General features: G+C 43.7%; 2 protein-coding genes across 3 annotated transcripts in view; both read left to right on the forward strand.

Annotated features, from left to right (window-relative positions):
• Positions 1 to 8,544, forward strand: part of alg14 (ALG14 UDP-N-acetylglucosaminyltransferase subunit) — an 8,823-nt gene extending 279 nt beyond the window's left edge. The window contains exons 2-4 of one of the 2 annotated variants that reach the window (XM_056433963.1): positions 1,383 to 1,543; positions 5,101 to 5,223; positions 8,238 to 8,544. In XM_056433963.1, the coding sequence (XP_056289938.1) occupies positions 1,383 to 1,543; positions 5,101 to 5,223; positions 8,238 to 8,468 (515 nt within the window). In that variant the 3' untranslated portion in view covers positions 8,469 to 8,544. The remainder of the gene's footprint in view (positions 1 to 1,382; positions 1,544 to 5,100; positions 5,224 to 8,237) is intronic. The other variant, XM_056433964.1, reaches the window with a different exon arrangement.
• Positions 8,545 to 9,451: 907 nt separating this feature from the next.
• cnn3a (calponin 3, acidic a) lies at positions 9,452 to 17,117 on the forward strand. Its single transcript, XM_056434547.1, has 7 exons — positions 9,452 to 9,699; positions 13,653 to 13,774; positions 13,890 to 13,956; positions 14,063 to 14,200; positions 14,476 to 14,592; positions 15,419 to 15,565; positions 16,027 to 17,117. The coding sequence occupies exons 1-7, from the start codon at positions 9,643 to 9,645 to the stop codon at positions 16,342 to 16,344; spliced, it is 966 nt and encodes a 321-aa protein (XP_056290522.1). The 5' UTR covers positions 9,452 to 9,642; the 3' UTR covers positions 16,345 to 17,117.
• Positions 17,118 to 19,037: the final 1,920 nt, after the last annotated feature.

A 19,037-nucleotide genomic window follows, 5' to 3' on the forward strand; every position in this document is an offset into this window, starting at 1 on the left:
CGAAGCTAATAACCCGCAGCTAGCAACCTGTTGATGAGGTATTGGGATGAGCTGACTGTGTTAAACCAGCCCGCGCATTGTTTTTGTGCACGCGCACGTACTATTTATTACGGTAAGAGCGTATACTCGTCAACACGGAAGGAGCGTATGTACGAACTAGACTTCAAAATAAGAGCTCAGTTCCGGTGAACGTGCTCGTCTGCCAATTCGTCAGTACATCATAGATAAATGAATACAACATAAATAAAAATATACATTAATAAATCAAACTAAATATATAAAAGGAAAAAGTATAAATCTAAATCGGAAGGTATCTTGTTCGAGATGAATCGATCACCAGTGATCGGTGCGCAATGCATGCCGGTTAGATTTGTGTCCGATTTGATCCGGATTTGCTCTGACGTCATGCACGTGTACATATTTTTTTAATATCCTGAAATCAACTGTATGAAACTTCTTTTTTGTTGCATCAAATTTCACGAGTTACCACAGGCATAGAAGATAGGTTCAAGTACATGTTTATGTCCACGTCAGACAGGGTTTTAGTCTGCAGAGTGCAGACGTAAACTTTAGGGTTACTAAAATTAACAGATTTTCAAATGGAGCTTCGTGATCAATCAGCACCGCCTGTGGAAAAGTAAAGACAAGTGTGAGATGTTCATCACATGTGAACAAAGCATGAAGAGTAGACCTCTTTTTAGTGTTGCTCTTGTTGAAGCTCCATCACAGACACTTCCACTGAAGCAACAGACACACTGTGTTGTCATTCCAGTATTTAGACTCCAACATCGTCACCACAAATTCAAGCGATGGCGCCAAACGGTAGACATCGGGTGCCGGGATCATCTTTAAAGGCAGCTTCAACTGTTCATTTCCCACCTCTAATCAACACTTTTATTTTGAAATCTTTGAGTCTTCTTTGATTTGAGTTGTCATCCGAAGTAAATGACACCAATTCTCGCCAATATCTTCCATCCGAGAGAGTAAAAAGCTCTACGGATGGAGCCGCTGCTCATCCTCCCCGTGTGAGGGACCTGACGCTGAGTTTTGGGTGCGGTCAGGCAGGCGCCTCCGTAGTCACGCTGCAAGAACAGAGAGACTGAGACGGAGTTTCTTTCCTCAGGCCATCAGGATTGTGAACTCCGACCTCACCAGGACCCCCACATAGACCCACACAACTGCCCCTCTTAGGCACACACACACACACACACACACACACACACACTTACTGTAAATATTGTGTTGTTTTTTATTTGTAAATAGTGTGTACTTGTTGCCCTTGCACATTCCTGCTGAGCATTGCCACTTTCATTTCACTGCACACCCTGTGTGTGTATGTGACAAATAAAACATCTTGAATCTTGAATCTTGAATCTTTACAGGCGGCCACACCACGGAGATCCTGCGGCTGATGGAGAGCTTGTCTGCGGCCTACACCCCTCGACACTACGTCATCGCCGACACCGACCGGATGAGTGAGGATAAGATCTGCACCTTCGAGAGCTCTAAACACTCCGACTCTCAGGTACACAGCTGTCCACAGGTGTGTGTGTCGGCATATGATCGAGGTGGATCAAGGTGATGCTGAGTTGTTCGGCTCAGTGTTAGAAATGTCCCCAAAAAGCAAAATCATGGTCCTTTTTTTAGAAGAATCAAGTGTTGACATTAACGTTTAGGACTAACATGCAGGGTTCGTACGGTCATGGGAATCCTGGAAAAATCCTGGAATTTTAAAATGGTTATTTCGAGGCCTGGAAAAGTCCTTACAAAAATGAAAGGCTTGGAGTTTATGCATTTTCGACGAACAAAAGGACCTCCTAGCGCTGCCTCTCCTGCTCCGGTAAAAAGAAAAAAACGTATGCCTACCCAGGTGCATGCTGGTCCTCTGCCTGCCTCCTCCTACATATAACCTCAGGTGTCAACAGTACTAAATATATCTAGACAACAACAACAGTGATGTGACTCCACATCAATGCAGCTCCTTATCAAATGTATGAAAAAGGTCATTTCATGGTGGATAAATCCGCCCTGGACCTTGCAACGCCAATTCTGTCCACCATTTGGAATCTACACCATAAAATATATACAAAATAAAAAAATGAGATGTCATGGAACAGACAGTTAGACTCAGACCTGTTGGGGAACTTCCACTTTGACAATATTGTAGTGTTATAAATAATGATGGATGTTAGTTTCAGATGGTTATAAATGGTTATAAATGGCTATATAATCAAAATGTTGTGAACTTTTACAGAATCAAGCTCTTCATGTCTGATGGTGTTTGGATATTGTTGTTTTTAGAGCAGTTCATGTCTGAGCTCGACGCGTCCACCATCTCCTGGATCACTGACTACCTCACAGGCAGACCACAGTTTGTCAGAATGGGGCGTGTGCTGTCTGGAACGGTGGTCAGTGATGTTGGAGCCCCACAGGGAACTGTTCTGTCTCCCTTCCTCTTCACCCTGTACACCAGTGACTTCCAGTACAACACGGAGTCATCTGCAGAAGTACTCTGATGACTCTGCAGTGGTCGGGTGTATTAGGGATGGACGGGAGGAGGAGGACAGGGCAGTGGTGAGTGACTTTGTAAAGTGGGCCGATGAGAACCACCTGCGGCTGAACGTGGCCAAGACCAGAGAGATGGTGGTGGACTTCAGGAGGAAGAGCTCCTCCCCCTCTGAGTGTCCTGGGAGTGGACGTGGACATGGTGGAGGAGGACCAGTACCTGGTGGAGGAGGACCAGTACCTGGTGGAGGAGTACACGTACCTGGTGGAGGAGGACCAGTACCTGGTGGAGGAGGACCAGTACCTGGTGGAGGAGGACCAGTACCTGGGCGTCTCCATCGACAGCCGACTGAACTGGAAGGCCAACATCAACGCTGTGTACAAGAAGGGGATGAGTCGACTCTTTTTCCTGAGAAAGCTTCGATCCTTCAACGTGTGCAGCAAGATGCTGGAGTTATTCTACCAGTCGGTTGTGGCCAGTGTGCTGCACTTTGCCATTGTCTGCTGGGGGAGCAGCATCGGAGCCGGTGACACCAGCCGTCTCAACAAACTGGTTAGGAAGGCTGGCTCCATCATCGGCTGCCAGCTGGAGCACCTGGAACAGGTGGTGGAGAGGAGGACGTTGAAGAAACTGCTGTCCATATTGGACCACCCGGACCACCCGGACCACCCGGACCACCCAGACCACCCTCTCCACCTCCTACAGGGACAGAGGAGGACTTTCTCCAGACGTCTCTTCACGCTCCGCTGCCACAAGGACAGATACAGGAGAACATTCCTGCCGACGGCTATGAGGCTCTATAACAGATCACCTCTTGCCAGATCCTAGTGCAATAACTACAATAATAACTTCATATCCACACTATGTTGATCTGCACTTCACACATTTCATTTATTTACACTACACACATACACACACATTTCATTTACACTACACACACACACACTTTGCATTTTGCACACTGTCTATATTAAATATTTTTATATTTAATTTAATTTGTCATTAGTATTGTGTATTGTGTATGCATATATGTTGTATATATACATATATATTTTATTTTATATTTTACTTTGTATACTTCTATATCTTTCATCCCTGTTTTTTATATTTTATATTTTATTCTTGTGTGTTTAGTTTATTGGTGCTGCTACTGTTACGACAAATTTCCCCTTGGGGATTAATAAAATATATATCTATCTATCTATCTATCTATCTACAGGACTGTCTCAGAAAATTAGAATATTGTGATGAAGTTCTTTATTTTCTGTAATGCAATTAAAAAAACAAAAATGTCATGCATTCTGGATTCATTACAAATCAACTGAAATATTGCAAGCCTTTTATTCTTTTAATATTGCTGATTATGGCTTACAGCTTAAGAAAACTCAAATATCCTATCTCTAAATATTAGAATATCATGAAAAAGTATACTAGTAGGGTATTAAACAAATCACTTGAATTGTCTAATTAACTCGAAACACCTGCAAGGGTTTCCTGAGCCTTGACAAACACTCAGCTGTTATAAATCTTTTTTTTTACTTGGTCTGAGGAAATATTAAAATTTTATGAGATAGGATTTTAGAGTTTTCTTAAACTGTAAGCCATAATCAGCAATATTAAAAGAATAAAAGGCTTGCAATATTTCAGTTGATTTGTAATGAATCCAGAATGCATGACATTTTTGTTTTTTTAATTGCATTACAGAAAATAAAGAACTTTATCACAATATTCTAATTTTCTGAGACAGTCCTGTATGTGACCTCAGGTCCATGTCTGTGCTGCAGTACTATTATTAACCAGCAGGCGGCGCAGCTTTCCCACTGTGCCTTTGACGTCATCACAACGCACCAAACTGAATTCCTACTTTCATCTCTTTTGAATATCAGTGAGCAAAAACTGTGATGAAAAGGAATTTGCAGGACTGAATAAAATAAGATTTGACTGGTTTATCAGCTGTGAAGTAGTTGTGTGCCATTAATTTGTTGTTGTTAATAATTATTGTATTGCCCGTGTTTGTACAGTCATGGAAAACTTTTAAAAGTCCTGGAATTTTAAAATGTTTATTTCCAGTACTGGAAAAGTCTGAAAAAAAATGAAATGACAAAAGTTTTGGAAAAGTCATGGAAAATGTGTTATATTCACATGTTCATTTACACAGTTTGATTGAAAGAATAAGCATTTATTTAAATATTTATTCTTTGAATACATTTGTTTCAATTCAAAATGTGTCAACAAAAATGTCTTTTTTTAAAAACAATTAACCAGTCATCATTCGCACAACCTGACACTCCTAAACACGTCTCTCATTCATTTGAGTCATTTAAGGTGTATTATTTACTTGTGTTTACACCGAGACTTCACTCAATGTTTGTCCATGTAAATGTGGTTTGAAGTCCTGGACACCGATTGGTCGACGTGTGTGTGACCCCTGCTAGTTCTCGTTCAGTTAGATGCGTGGCCGGTTCATGGGCTGCTGGGAGGCGGTTACCGTGACGATAAGCTGAAGCTTTAAGCCCCCGACTCCTCTGATGGGTCATGTGACCTCCGTGTTCCCATGTGATCTCCGTGTTCCCATGTGACCTCCGTGTTCCCAGTTCTCCATCAGTCGGGTCCCACGCAGCCGGGAGGTGCACCAGGCCTGGAGCTCCTCGGCCCTCAGCACCCTGGACGCCCTGAGGGCCTCGCTGCCGCTGGTCTTCAGACTCAGACCCGACGTGGTGAGTGGACCCCCGAGGCCAGTCGGGGGCAATGCCTGTATCACACACACACACACACACACACACACACACACACACACACACACACACACACACACACACACACACACACACACACACACGCGCACACACACACACAGAGATGGTACTTATAGTAAGACATGATAATGGGGTACAGTTCTGAACTGCTTTAGAACTACCCCTTTAAAGATAGATAGAAAGGTAGGGAGGTAAAATGTAGGTAGATAGGTAGGTAGGTAGAAAGGTAGTTAGGTAGGTAGGTAGGTAGGTAGGTGGGTGAATGGGTGGGTGGGTGAAAGGTGGGTAGATGGGTGGCAGATGGGTGGGTGGGTAGGCAGGTGATGGGTGGGTGGGTGGGTAGAAAGGTGGGTGGATGGGTGGGTGGTGCAGGTGGGTAGATGGGTGGGTGAAGGCAGTGGGATGGGTGGGTGAGTGGATGGGTGGGTGCAGATGGGTGCAGGTGGGTGGGTGGGTAGATGGGTGGGTGGATGGGTGGGTAGGCATGGGTGGGTGAAGGATGGGTGGGTGGGTGAAGGCAGGCAGATGGGTGGATGGGTGGGTGACAGGCAGGTGGGAAGATGGCAGGTGGATGGGTGGGTGGGTAGATGGGTGGGTAGATGGGTGGCAGACATGGGTGGGTGGGTGGATGGGTGGGTGGATGGATGGGTAGATGGGTGGGGCAGTGGGTGGGCAGATGGTGGGTGGGTGGGTGGGTGGGTGGGTGAATGCAGGTGGGTGGATGGGTGGGTGGGTGGGTGGATGGGTGGGTAGATGGGTGGCAGTGTGATGGGTGGGTGGGTAGGCAGGTGGCAGAAGGTGGGTAGATGGGTGGGTGAATGGGTGGGTAGATGGAGTGGGTGGGTAGATAGATGGGTGCAGGTGGGTAGATGGGTGGGTGACAGGGTGGGTGGATGGATGGTGGGTGAGTAGATGGGTGGGTGGGTGGGTAGGCAGGTAGATGGGTGGGTAGATGGGTGGGTGGGTGGCAGGCAGGTGGGTGGGTGGGTAGATAGATAGGAAGTAGGTAGATAGGTAGGTAACTAGATAGGTAGGTAGGTAGAAAGGTAGGTAGGTAGATATTGATTACAGTATTGATTTTATCTGCTGCCTCATATGTCATGTAGGTGTACAGTAGTCTGTTGTCATGCTGTAGGTGTACAGTAGATCTGTTGTCATGTAGGTGTACATTAGGTCTGTGGTTGCTCTGCTGCGTGTCGAGCAGCTCTCTGCTCTGTGCTCTGTTCTCTGCTCTCTGCTCTCTGCTCTGTGCTCTGTTCTCTGCTCTCTGTTCTCTGCTCTCTGCTCTGTGCTCTGTTCTCTGCTCTCTGCTCTGTGCTCTGCTGCTGTGGAGCTTCTCGGTCGTATGATGACTTCTCCAGCTCTCGTCTGGTTTCCTGTAAACCCAAACTCCCTCAACTCCAGCCCCGAGGCCGCTCACTCAGCCGGCCCCTCCCCCTCCGCCTCAGAGTCTCCCCGAGCCACTGAATCACACACGCGCCACACACACCACACACACACACACACACACACACACACACACACACACACACACTCTCACCTCTGAGAGGACGGCGTACCACAGCTCTTCAGGGTGTTGAGGGATGGACCACGGTCATCTGGACCGGGTCCTCCAGAACTCTCCCTCGTTGTGAGCCGGTGGCTGTGAGCTCTGTGGAGTCTGGGCTCTGACCAGCAGCTGGCTTTGGGAACGGTTCCTCTAAACATATAAACATCCACACGCGTGTTCTCATGTTGAAGCTTCCTCCCAGAACACGTCAGATACACAAACCATGACTTTGAGGCTTTAAGGTGGAATCCTGTAAGCAGTTAGTGACTTCCTGGAAATGTGCTCATCCCTCTCTTTTTGGTGTGTGTGTGTATGTCTGTGTGTGTGTCTGTGTGTTTGTGTATGTCTGTGTGTGTCTGTCTGTGTGTGTCTGTTTGTGTGTGTCTTTGTGTGTGTCTGTCTGTGTGTCTGTTTGTGTGTGTCTGTGTGTCTGTGTCTTTGTGTGTGTCTGTCTGTGTGTGTGTGTCTGCCTGTCTGTTTGTGTGTGTCTGTCTGTGTGTGTGTGTGTGTGTCTGTCTGTGTGTCTGTTTGTGTGTGTCTGTCTGTGTGTGTGTGTCTGTCTGTGTGTCTGTTTGTGTGTGTCTGTCTGTGTGTGTCTGTGTGTGTCTGTTTGTGTGTGTCTTTGTGTGTGTGTCTGTCTGTGTGTCTGTTTGTGTGTGTCTGTCTGTGTGTGTGTGTCTGTGTGTGTCTGTTTGTGTGTGTCTTTGTGTTTCTGTGTGTGTGTCTGTCTGTGTGTCTGTTTGTGTGTGTCTGTCTGTGTGTCTGTCTGTTTGTGTGTGTCTTTGTGTGTGTCTGTCTGTGTGTCTGTTTGTGTGTGTCTGTCTGTGTGTCTGTCTGTTTGTGTGTGTCTTTGTGTGTGTCTGTCTGTGTGTCTGTTTGTGTGTGTCTGTCTGTGTGTGTGTGTCTGTGTGTGTCTGTTTGTGTGTGTCTTTGTGTGTGTCTGTCTGTGTGTGTGTCTGTCTGTGTGTCTGTTTGTGTGTGTCTGTCTGTGTGTGTGTGTCTGTGTGTGTCTGTTTGTGTGTGTCTTTGTGTGTCTGTGTGTGTGTCTGTCTGTGTGTCTGTTTGTGTGTGTCTGTCTGTGTGTCTGTCTGTTTGTGTGTGTCTTTGTGTGTGTGTGTCTGTGTGTCTGTTTGTGTGTGTCTGTCTGTGTGTCTGTGTTTGTGTGTGTCTTTGTGTGTGTCTGTCTGTGTGTCTGTTTGTGTGTGTCTTTGTGTGCGTCTGTCTGTGTGTGTGTCTGTCTGTGTGTGTCTGTTTGTGTGTGTCTTTGTGTGTGTGTCTCTGTCTGTATATGCGTCTGTGTGTGTATGTGGCTGTGTGTGTGTGTCTGTTTGTGTGTGTCTATGTGTGTATGTGTGTGTGGTTGTGTCTGTATGTGTGTCTGTGTCTGTGTGTGGATGTGGTTGTCTGTGTGTGTGTGTGTGTCCAGCTGCTGTGTAACGGCCCGGGGACCTGCGTCCCCCTCTGTGTGACGGGCCTCCTGCTCGGCATTCTGGGAGTGAAGAAGGTGTCCATCGTGTTCGTGGAGAGCGTCTGCCGGGTGGAGTCCCTGTCGCTCTCGGGGACGCTGCTCTACCCGCTGGCCGACCTCTTCTTCGTGCAGTGGTCGTCTCTGAGGGACAAATACCCCAAATCCATTTTCCTTGGAAGACTCGTGTGAAGACATCAGTGACACAAGAGGAAATATGTTGTAATGGATTTTTTGTAATTATCATAAATAAATGCTCTTAAATTTTTGAGTTACGTTTGTAATTAATTAATTAATTCATAATGAATGTTCTTTGTTTGGGTAGAGGGTAATTATTCAATTAACTTTATTTAGTATAGCCCAATATCACAAATTACAAACTCCCCTCAGAGGGCTTTACAATCTGTACACATACGACATCCCTGACCTTTGACCTCAGATCAGGAGAAACTTCCAAGAAATAGGAAAAACCCTGAATATATGTATTAATAAATATAAGTAATAATTATCAAATGTAATACAATTATCTATTTATTTTATTTACTAACATTTATTTCATCTACTTCTGTATTTTTTTCTTTCTTAATTTGTCATGTCATTTTTTTGGTAATGTTTAATTAAATAGTGTTTAATTCTGTATGCTAATAGTCATGATTCAACCAGCACTATCACATACTTCTATATTTATGTTAAATATGGAGATTAATATATATATATACATTTATTTTTGTAATTTTATTACATTTATTTGTATTACATTTAATTTTATAAAATCTATTTTTCACCGAGTTAAAACTGATTGCTAATAATAATTGCTAATATATATATATATATACATATAATATATAGAATATTATATAATATATATATTATTTGTATTACATTTATTATTATTACATTTCTTTTTCACCATAAGTTAAAACTGTGATTGTTAATAATAATAATTACTAATAATCTATATATATATATATATATGTATAATATTATTAGCAATCACTGTTTTAACTCGGTGAAAAGTAAGTACAAGCCCATTGATCTGTTTCAGTAGTGACGTTTCATCCTTGGAGAGCACCGGGAGGGGGCGTGGCCCGACACACACCGGCTGCTTTGATTGGCTGTTGCGGTCACGTCAATCAATTGTCAGTTTTTTTATTAGTTTTTCTGCATCGTGAGCTCTCTGCTGCAGACCGTCCCGTCTCTTGTTGCTCATCTCTGTGAAGCGGACTACTTTCCTCCCGGTCTGCCTCCCGAAGGACCCGAAGCCGCCGCTTTCCCCTCCGCCGCCCCCCCCACTCCGCCGCTACATTGTAACTTTTATCCAGGACATTCATCCATTTTTTCCCTCCCCGAGCAAAATCAAAGGAAAATGACCCAATTCAACAAGGGGCCAGCCTACGGACTATCTGCAGAAGTGAGAAACAAAGTAAGTTCAAGTTATTTCCCCCTCCGAGGGAACTCTCCAGACTCGAAGGGAACAAAGGACCAGGACTAGTCGCCGTTAAACTCTCTAAAAAAATATCGAAAACTAGGCGGAAACTTTAACGTCCACTTGGCACGAGCACCAAACTTTCCTAACCTCCTTTTTTTCCACGAGAGCGCTGCATGCGGGGAAATGAAGTCCGGTGACATGTTGTCCACTTCCACGACGACGGGACGCGAAATAAAGTGAGCAAAGTTCACGTTAAACCGGTGAGACTAGCGGAGGGTTCTTCACCTTTTGAGGGTAACGGTAGGCCGAACCCGACCCCCCCACCCCCTCCAAATGTTGGGGGGGGGGGGGGCGGGGGACTAGTTTCCTTCCGTCACTCTTTGTTCGTGGACCGGGTCTCGGGAGCCCCCCTTTCTAGGTTTAGTCATGGAATCCCAGCTGAGAAGTGAACTTTTATGAGAAGTGATGCATCTTTCCACACAAATAGATTTGAGGGTTTAGCAACACACGCTCAACAAGTAGCATGTGATGCTAAATGTAATGTTGTTGTAGGAAATGCATGAGGATAATTTAGTAAATTCTCATGTTGGGCTATAAAAAATAACAATTTAATAGGCATCTTCTACTCTTGTCTCCATGCTACTTATCCAGCTCGTGTCTAAAGAAGCTTACATGAGGAGAACTAAAGGAAAGAACCACAGTGCAGAGTTATGACATGTTGTTTAATCATTAACCTCAAACTCGCTGACGGGCATCTCTGATGCTTCAGATGGTGTTTTTTTCACTCCGGCGGCCATAGATTTCCACTGGTTTGAGAATCCATCGTCAGGAACATCAGATGTTTTCATTCAGTAAGTGACGATTGATTTGAATTCTGTGCTTCATAACCAAGTTACACATCTGTAAGTTGACCTCCCTACATGATGTTGTTGTCCGCTGTAAATAAACACACACACTGTTACTGGCATGTGACGTTACAGGTGATTTATTGTGAGCGCCGTAACGTTTGCCAAGTTCCAACCAATCAGTGGCCTCCTGTTGACGCTGGGCAAAGGAACTGAGAACGGAGGGAGGACGTGATGACATGTCAGGCTCACTGCATCACACAGTAGAGTAGAGGTGTAAGTAGAGTGCATCACACAGTAGAGTAGAGGAGTAAGTAGAGTGCATCACACAGTAGAGTAGAGTGCATCACACAGTAGAGTAGAGGAGTAATTTTGGACCATCACACAGTAGAGTAGAGGAGTAAGTAGAGTCCATCACACAGTAGAGTAGAGGAGTAAGTAGAGTCCATCACACAGTAGAGTAGAGGAGTAAGTAGAGTCCATCACACAGTAGAGTAGAGGAGTAAGTAGAGTCCATCACACAGTAGAGTAGAGGAGTAAGTAGAGTGCATCACATAGTAGAGGAGTAAGTAGAGTGCATCACACAGTAGAGTAGAGGTGTAAGTAGAGTCCATCACACAGTAGAGTAGAGGAGTAAGTAGAGTCCATCACACAGTAGAGTAGAGGTGTAAGTAGAGTGCATCACATAGTAGAGGAGTAAGTAGAGTGCATCACACAGTAGAGTAGAGGAGTAAGTAGAGTCCATCACACAGTAGAGTAGAGGAGTAAGTAGAGTGCATCACACAGTAGAGTAGAGTGCATCACACAGTAGAGTAGAGGAGTAAGTAGAGTCCATCACACAGTAGAGTAGAGGAGTAAGTAGAGTCCATCACACAGTAGAGTAGAGGAGTAAGTAGAGTCCATCACACAGTAGAGTAGAGGAGTAAGTAGAGTCCATCACACAGTAGAGTAGAGGAGTAAGTAGAGTCCATCACACAGTAGAGTAGAGGAGTAAGTAGAGTGCATCACATAGTAGAGGAGTAAGTAGAGTGCATCACACAGTAGAGTAGAGGTGTAAGTAGAGTCCATCACACAGTAGAGTAGAGGAGTAAGTAGAGTCCATCACACAGTAGAGTAGAGGAGTAAGTAGAGTGCATCACATAGTAGAGGAGTAAGTAGAGTGCATCACACAGTAGAGTAGAGGAGTAAGTAGAGTCCATCACACAGTAGAGTAGAGGAGTAAGTAGAGTGCATCACACAGTAGAGTAGAGTGCATCACACAGTAGAGTAGAGGAGTAAGTAGAGTCCATCACACAGTAGAGTAGAGGAGTAAGTAGAGTCCATCACACAGTAGAGTAGAGGAGTAAGTAGAGTCCATCACACAGTAGAGTAGAGGAGTAAGTAGAGTCCATCACACAGTAGAGTTGAGGTGTAAGTAGAGTCCATCACACAGTAGAGTTGAGGTGTAAGTAGAGTCCATCACACAGTAGAGTAGAGGTGTAAGTAGAGTACATCACACAGTAGAGTAGAGGAGTAAGTAGAGTCCATCACACAGTAGAGTAGAGGAGTAAGTAGAGTACATCACACAGTAGAGTAGAGGAGTAAGTAGAGTACATCACATAGTAGAGTAGAGGAGTAAGTAGAGTCCATCACACAGTAGAGTTGAGGTGTAAGTAGAGTCCATCACACAGTAGAGTAGAGTGCATCACACAGTAGAGTAGAGGAGTAAGTAGAGTACATCACATAGTAGAGTAGAGGAGTAAGTAGAGTCCATCACACAGTAGAGTTGAGGTGTAAGTAGAGTCCATCACACAGTAGAGTTGAGGTGTAAGTAGAGTCCATCACACAGTAGAGTAGAGGTGTAAGTAGAGTCCATCACACAGTAGAGTTGAGGTGTAAGTAGAGTCCATCACACAGTAGAGTTGAGGTGTAAGTAGAGTCCATCACACAGTAGAGTAGAGGTGTAAGTAGAGTACATCACACAGTAGAGTAGAGGAGTAAGTAGAGTCCATCACACAGTAGAGTAGAGGAGTAAGTAGAGTGCATCACATAGTAGAATAGAGGAGTAAGTAGAGTCCATCACACAGTAGAGTAGAGGTGTAAGTAGAGTGCATCACATAGTAGAGTAGAGGAGTAAGTAGAGTACATCACACAGTAGAGTTGAGTAGAGTAGAGTTGAGTATAGCAGTAGAGTTTAGTAGAGTAGCTCATTAGCGGATCGATGCACATATCTGTTATCAGAGGGACGGATCAGAGCGGCAGAAAAAACTATAAAGAGAGCAAATCAAACTTCTCGAGATCCACAATAAAGTGTTTTGCTGCTGCAGATAATTAATAATTAAACTTTTTTTTGTATCCGTGTGAGAGAACTTCACCCCCATCCCTCTGGACAGTGGACTGTCCCAGCCGGTTCACTGCAGTGAATAAAGGAGGGCTCCTCCTCTGCATGTGATCCGTGCTCCTCTCCGCTGCATACATCACATCCCTGGGTGACCCCCCCCCCCCCCTTTGATGAGGACCCCCCTCCACTGGGCCTCTGCCCGCTGCCTCGCTCTCTGCACTCGGTTGGCATCAGAGTTCTTCACTGTAACCGGGTAGAACTCACGTTGCAGCGTCGGCATCTCTTTATCCACGGCGTTTACATTTTGAGAACACGGCCGCCTGGCGCTCTGGTCGTAGTCCCCCCCCCCCCCCGTGTGTGTGTGTGTGTGTGTGGTATGTTGCATGCCCCTGTAACTCCAGGTGGTTACATATTCACATATCGACATGTTGACTGACGGCAGGCTGTGTTTGCTCGGCCTGGGTTCGCTGCTCTGCGTCGTGCTGTTGCACCCCGGTGACCTCTACACGACCCCTGACTGAGCATTGTGATGTGTGTGTGTGTGTTCAGCAGGAACTCATTCTTAAATATGTCCTCTCATAACCTGTAGCAGGTCGGTTTAATGCTCCTTGTGCAGCTCTTAGTTCTCACTGGGTTGCCATATAATTAATTATGAAATATTTGTGTGTATTAAATATATATATATATATGTGTGTGTATGTATTTTTGTGTGTGTGTATATATATATATATATATTTTTTTTCTTCAAAGTGTAACGGCGTTTACTGATGTTTTATTGTCAGATTGCTCAGAAGTATGACTCCCAAAAAGAGGAGGAGCTTCGCTTATGGATCGAGGAAGTGACGGGAACGACGATCGCAGAGAACTTCCAGAGAGGCCTGAAGGACGGAGTCGTCCTCTGCGAGTAAGACTGTGTGTGTGTCCCTCTGTATGTGTGTGTGTGTGTGTGTCTTTTGTGTGTGTCTCCTCCAGACTCAGTAGATCTGGTTTTGTTCTGATGTTTTTCTCTTTCCTCTCAGACTGATTAACAAACTGCAAACTGGTTCAGTGAAGAAGATCAACCTCTCCCAGCTGAACTGGCACAAGGTAAGACCTGTGGACCAGGACCAGTTGGCTGGGACCTGTGGACCAGGACCAGTGGACTGGGACCTGTGGACCCCCCCCCCCCCATCACTTTTTCCTTCTTCTTCAGCTGGAGAACCTGGGGAACTTCATCAAAGCCATCCTGGCTTACGGCTTGAAGCCCACCGACATCTTCGAGGCCAACGACCTGTTTGAGAGCGGCAACATGACCCAGGTCCAGACCACGCTGCTCGCCCTGGCCAGCATGGTGAGCACACACACACACACACACACACACACACACACACACACACACACAGAGGGAACAGAGGGCCATTGTCTCCTGAGGAACACGCAGGAAGTGAGTGGGATGTCCTTTGGACTTCATGTCTCCTCCTCCTATGTCTCCTCCTATGTCTCCTCCTCCTATGTCTCCTCCTCCCATGTCTCATGCCTCGTGTCTCGTCCTCTCCTGTCTCCTATCTCTTGTCTCCTCCTCTCGTGTTTCATGTCTCCTGTCTCGTGTCTCCTCCTCTCTGACAGGCGAAGACCAAAGGGATGGACACCAAGATCGACATCGGTGTGAAATACGCCGACAAACAAACCCGGCACTTCGACCACGAGAAGATCAAAGCCGGCCAGTGTGTCATCGGACTGCAGGTAGCGATGATGATGATGAAGTCAACATGTGAACCTCTCAGGGTTCCTACAGTCATGGAATTTTAAAACTTATTTCCAGGCCTGGAAAAGTCCTTGGAAAAGAAGAAAAAATCCCCAAATTCATGGAAATATGTTATTTTCCTCTAATAATTTAAAGGGTAAACACACTGTATGCTTTGGAATTCTCATTATTAGTTTAAATGTGAAATTTTTCTACTTCATGTGATTTTTGCTAAATGTTTGTCATGGAAACGTGGTTTCAAGTCCTGGAATCCCATTGGTCCACATGTGTGTGTGACCCTGCTCTATCTTTAGGCTGATGTTTTGTTTGTAGCTTTAAATATAAACTCTTCTAGTTCCAGAGAAATAAACATCATCGGCCTCTTAAAGAAACAAAAACATCCATAAAGAAACAGGACCTTTAAAACAGATTCACTGGACGAGACAATGTAAGACAAAAACATTAAAAGTAAATAATATATACTCTAAAAAGTAAGTAATAAAAAACATTAAAAGTAAGTAATAAAAAACGAACAGTATGTAATGATCACCATTTAATGTAAGTAATAAAAACCATTAAAAGTAAGCAATAAGAACATTAAAAGTAAGTAATATATACTCTTAAAAGTAAGTAATCTTTACTATTAAAAGTAAGTAATATATACTATTAAAAGTAAGTAATAAAAAAACATTAATAGTAAGTAAAACAAATATTAAAAGTAAGTAAAGCATACTATTAAAAGTAAGTAATCAACAGTTGATGTGGGGTTGGATTCGGTGAGGTCTCATTGGTTAATGGTGGTCTTCCCCCCCCCCCCCCCCCCAGATGGGGACCAACAAGTGTGCGAGTCAAGCTGGGATGACTGCGTATGGAACCAGAAGACATCTCTATGACCCGAGGACCCAGACGGACAAACCCTTCGACCAGACCACCATCAGCCTGCAGATGGGGACCAACAAGGGAGCCAGCCAGGTGAGAGAGACGCATCTGTTAGTGGAGCTCCTTATACTCAGGACAGCCTTAAAGGAAGCATCCTTGCATATATAAATATATATATATATATATACATTTAGAAATAGATCTATACAGACATATATTTATTTATGTATATATATATTTACACATTAAGTTTTATATATATATCTATACATAAATATTTATATATTCATTTATGTATATATATGTATTTATAAATGTATTATATATATATATATTACATATATATTTATATATATATTGCATATGTATATATTTATTTCTATTACATACATACATATTTTTAAATATATATGTTACATCCATACACTTCCCTTTTACTGAATGCTACATTTTGGGCACATTCTTGTCGATAAATACATTTCAAGTTTTGTAATATATATATATGTGTATGTATACATACACTAAACTTCAACATCTGGTCCGATTCCCTGCAGGCCGGCATGTCCGCCCCCGGAACCCGCAGGGACATCTACGACCAGAAGGTGGCGAAGCAGCCGCTGAACAACTCCACCATCTCCCTGCAGATGGGCACCAACAAGGTGGCGTCGCAGCGCGGCATGAGCGTGTACGGCCTCGGCCGCCAGGTGTACGACCCCAAGTACTGCACCCCCCCCACGGAGCCCACGGGCAGCCAGGGCACCGGCACCAACGGCTCCGAGATCAGCGACAGGGACTACCAGGCGGAGTTCGGCGAGGAGGAGTACCACGGGCCGTACCCCGACGACTACAGCGACCAGGGCATCGACTACTAGCGGATGGCTCCGCCTCCAAAATCAGTATTATTTTAGTATCTTTCATCAACGGAAGTATTTTTGCTCCTTCTCTCGAAGCATACCTTCCTCCTCCACTCTGATCTGAGCAGAAGCTGTTAGCGGGCGTAGAATAATAATAATGAGAGAAAGTGATAGTTTTTTTTAAAATGTTTATTTTCTTTTTTTAATATCCCCTTTTTCTTGTGTTTTTTAAAAACGATGTCTTTTAATAACGGACACGCTGACGTAGCTGCGGCGCGGCACCGGGGGGAAGCCGCTGCGGGTGTTTCGTTGAATTCCTGGACTGAAACTTAGCTGATGAGCCAGGTCGAAAGGAAACGATAGGCTCCTCCCCCTCTGAGTGTCGTGTCATCCAGCAAAACTTACTAGTGTTTTTACGCCATTTAATCACTAGGTATTGTTTCTTCTTTTCTATTAATGATGAGCAACGGGGGCTGCTCACGCCTGACCCAACCTGAATATATATATGGATGCATATATATATATACATATATATTTGTATAAATATATACATACATATATGCTGTGTATATATGTATGTATTTGTATAAATATATATATACATATATGCTGATATATATATATATATGTGTATATATATATAGACCGACTCTCATTACATGAACTATATTTTCTTATGTTTCCCCGTGTTTTATTCATAACTGTATTTATTGCAATGCTTTTCATTGTAAACAGTCCACTGTTATAAGAGAAAATGCTGTGTCATGGTAAATAAAACCTAAATTCTTAAACTCTGGACGTCTTTCTGCAAACAACCGTTACATTCAAGATATTTAAATAGTCCAATAATAACCATGTGTGTATATTTATATATTGTTTCTAGTCTCTAGGACCATTCATATGCCTGCAGGAGCGGTCTGGTGTTTAGTGCCTTGCCCAAGGAGTCGTCAACATGGACCAGCGGAGTAGATTTGCGTAAACCTGGGATAATAAAACCCCAAATCTATTTTAACAAGAGACGGTGTGAACATGTGCAGCTTCAGGCTGAATCTTATCATCTAGCAGACAGAAGCATACACATTTATCTAAATACTCCAGCTTCTTCAGTAGTCATGATGATGTAACGATGACGTCATCATGATGTCATCATGACATAATGACCGCTTGAAGAGCCGTGAAGATGCTGCGTCGTCACGGTGATGCGAGCAGCTCGTTCATCCTCCTGGTTATATTTAGTCATCGTTGAGAATGAGCGGATCAACCGAGCTCTGGCTGGCCAATCGGGGACCAGGAGAGCGGGAGCAGCAGCCAATGGGCTTCATGGGAATGTGATGGCATTCATTCAAAGGCCCCCCCCCCCCCCCCCTCACCACCGCCGCCGCCGCTCAGGAATAATAACCGCTTTGTGCGAGGCTGGAATCCAGGGTGACGAACCCAAAATCTCATAGAGAGAATCTCCCAAAAAACACGGTAACCGTGGCAACCGCAGAGGGCCCTTAAAGGGACGGCATCAAAACATACGGAGTATCTACAGGTACTACTACAGAGTATATACAGTTACAGGTACTACTACAGAGTATATACAGTTACAGGTACTAGTACAGAGTATATACAGTTACAGGTACTACTACAGAGTATATACAGTTACAGGTACTAGTACACAGTATATACAGTTACAGGTACTAGTACAGAGTATATACAGTTACAGGTACTAGTACAGAGTATATACAGTTACAGGTACTACTACAGAGTATATACAGGTACTAGTACAGAGTATATACAGTTACAGGGACTACTACAGAGTATATACAGTTACAGGTACTAGTACAGAGTATATACAGTTACAGGTACTAGTACAGAGTATATACAGTTACAGGTACTAGTACAGAGTATTTACAGTTACAGGTACTAGTACAGAGTATATACAGTTACAGGTACTAGTACAGAGTATATAAAGGTACAGGTACTAGTACAGAGTATATACAGTTACAGGTACTACTACAGAGTATATACAGTTACAGGTACTACTACAGAGTATATACAGGTACAGGTACTAGTCCATAGTATATACAGTTACAGGTACTAGTACAGAGTATATACAGTTACAGGTACTACTACAGAGTATATACAGTTACAGGTACTAGTACAGAGTATATACAGTTACAGGTACTACTACAGAGTATATACAGTTTCAGGTACTACTACAGAGTATATACAGTTACAGGTACTAGTACAGAGTATATACAGTTACAGGTACTACTACAGAGTATATACAGTTACAGGTACTAGTACAGAGTATATACAGTTACAGGTACTACTACAGAGTATACAGTTACAGGTACTAGTACAGAGTATATACAGTTACAGGTACTAGTACAGAGTATATACAATTACAGGTACTACAACAGAGTATATACAGTTACAGGTACTACTACAGAGTATATACAGTTACAGGTACTACTACAGAGTATATACAGTTACAGGTACTAGTACAGAGTATATACAGTTACAGGTACTACTCCAGAGTATATACAGTTACAGGTACTAGTACAGAGTATATACAGTTACAGGTACTACTACAGAGTATATACAGTTACAGGTACTAGTACAGAGTATATACAGTTACAGGTACTAGTACAGAGTATATACAGTTACAGGTACTAGTACAGAGTATATACAGTTACAGGTACTAGTACAGAGTATATAATACA

Source organism: Pseudoliparis swirei, chromosome 16 (assembly GCF_029220125.1).
Source record: "Pseudoliparis swirei isolate HS2019 ecotype Mariana Trench chromosome 16, NWPU_hadal_v1, whole genome shotgun sequence".
Lineage (NCBI taxonomy): Eukaryota > Metazoa > Chordata > Actinopteri > Perciformes > Liparidae > Pseudoliparis > Pseudoliparis swirei.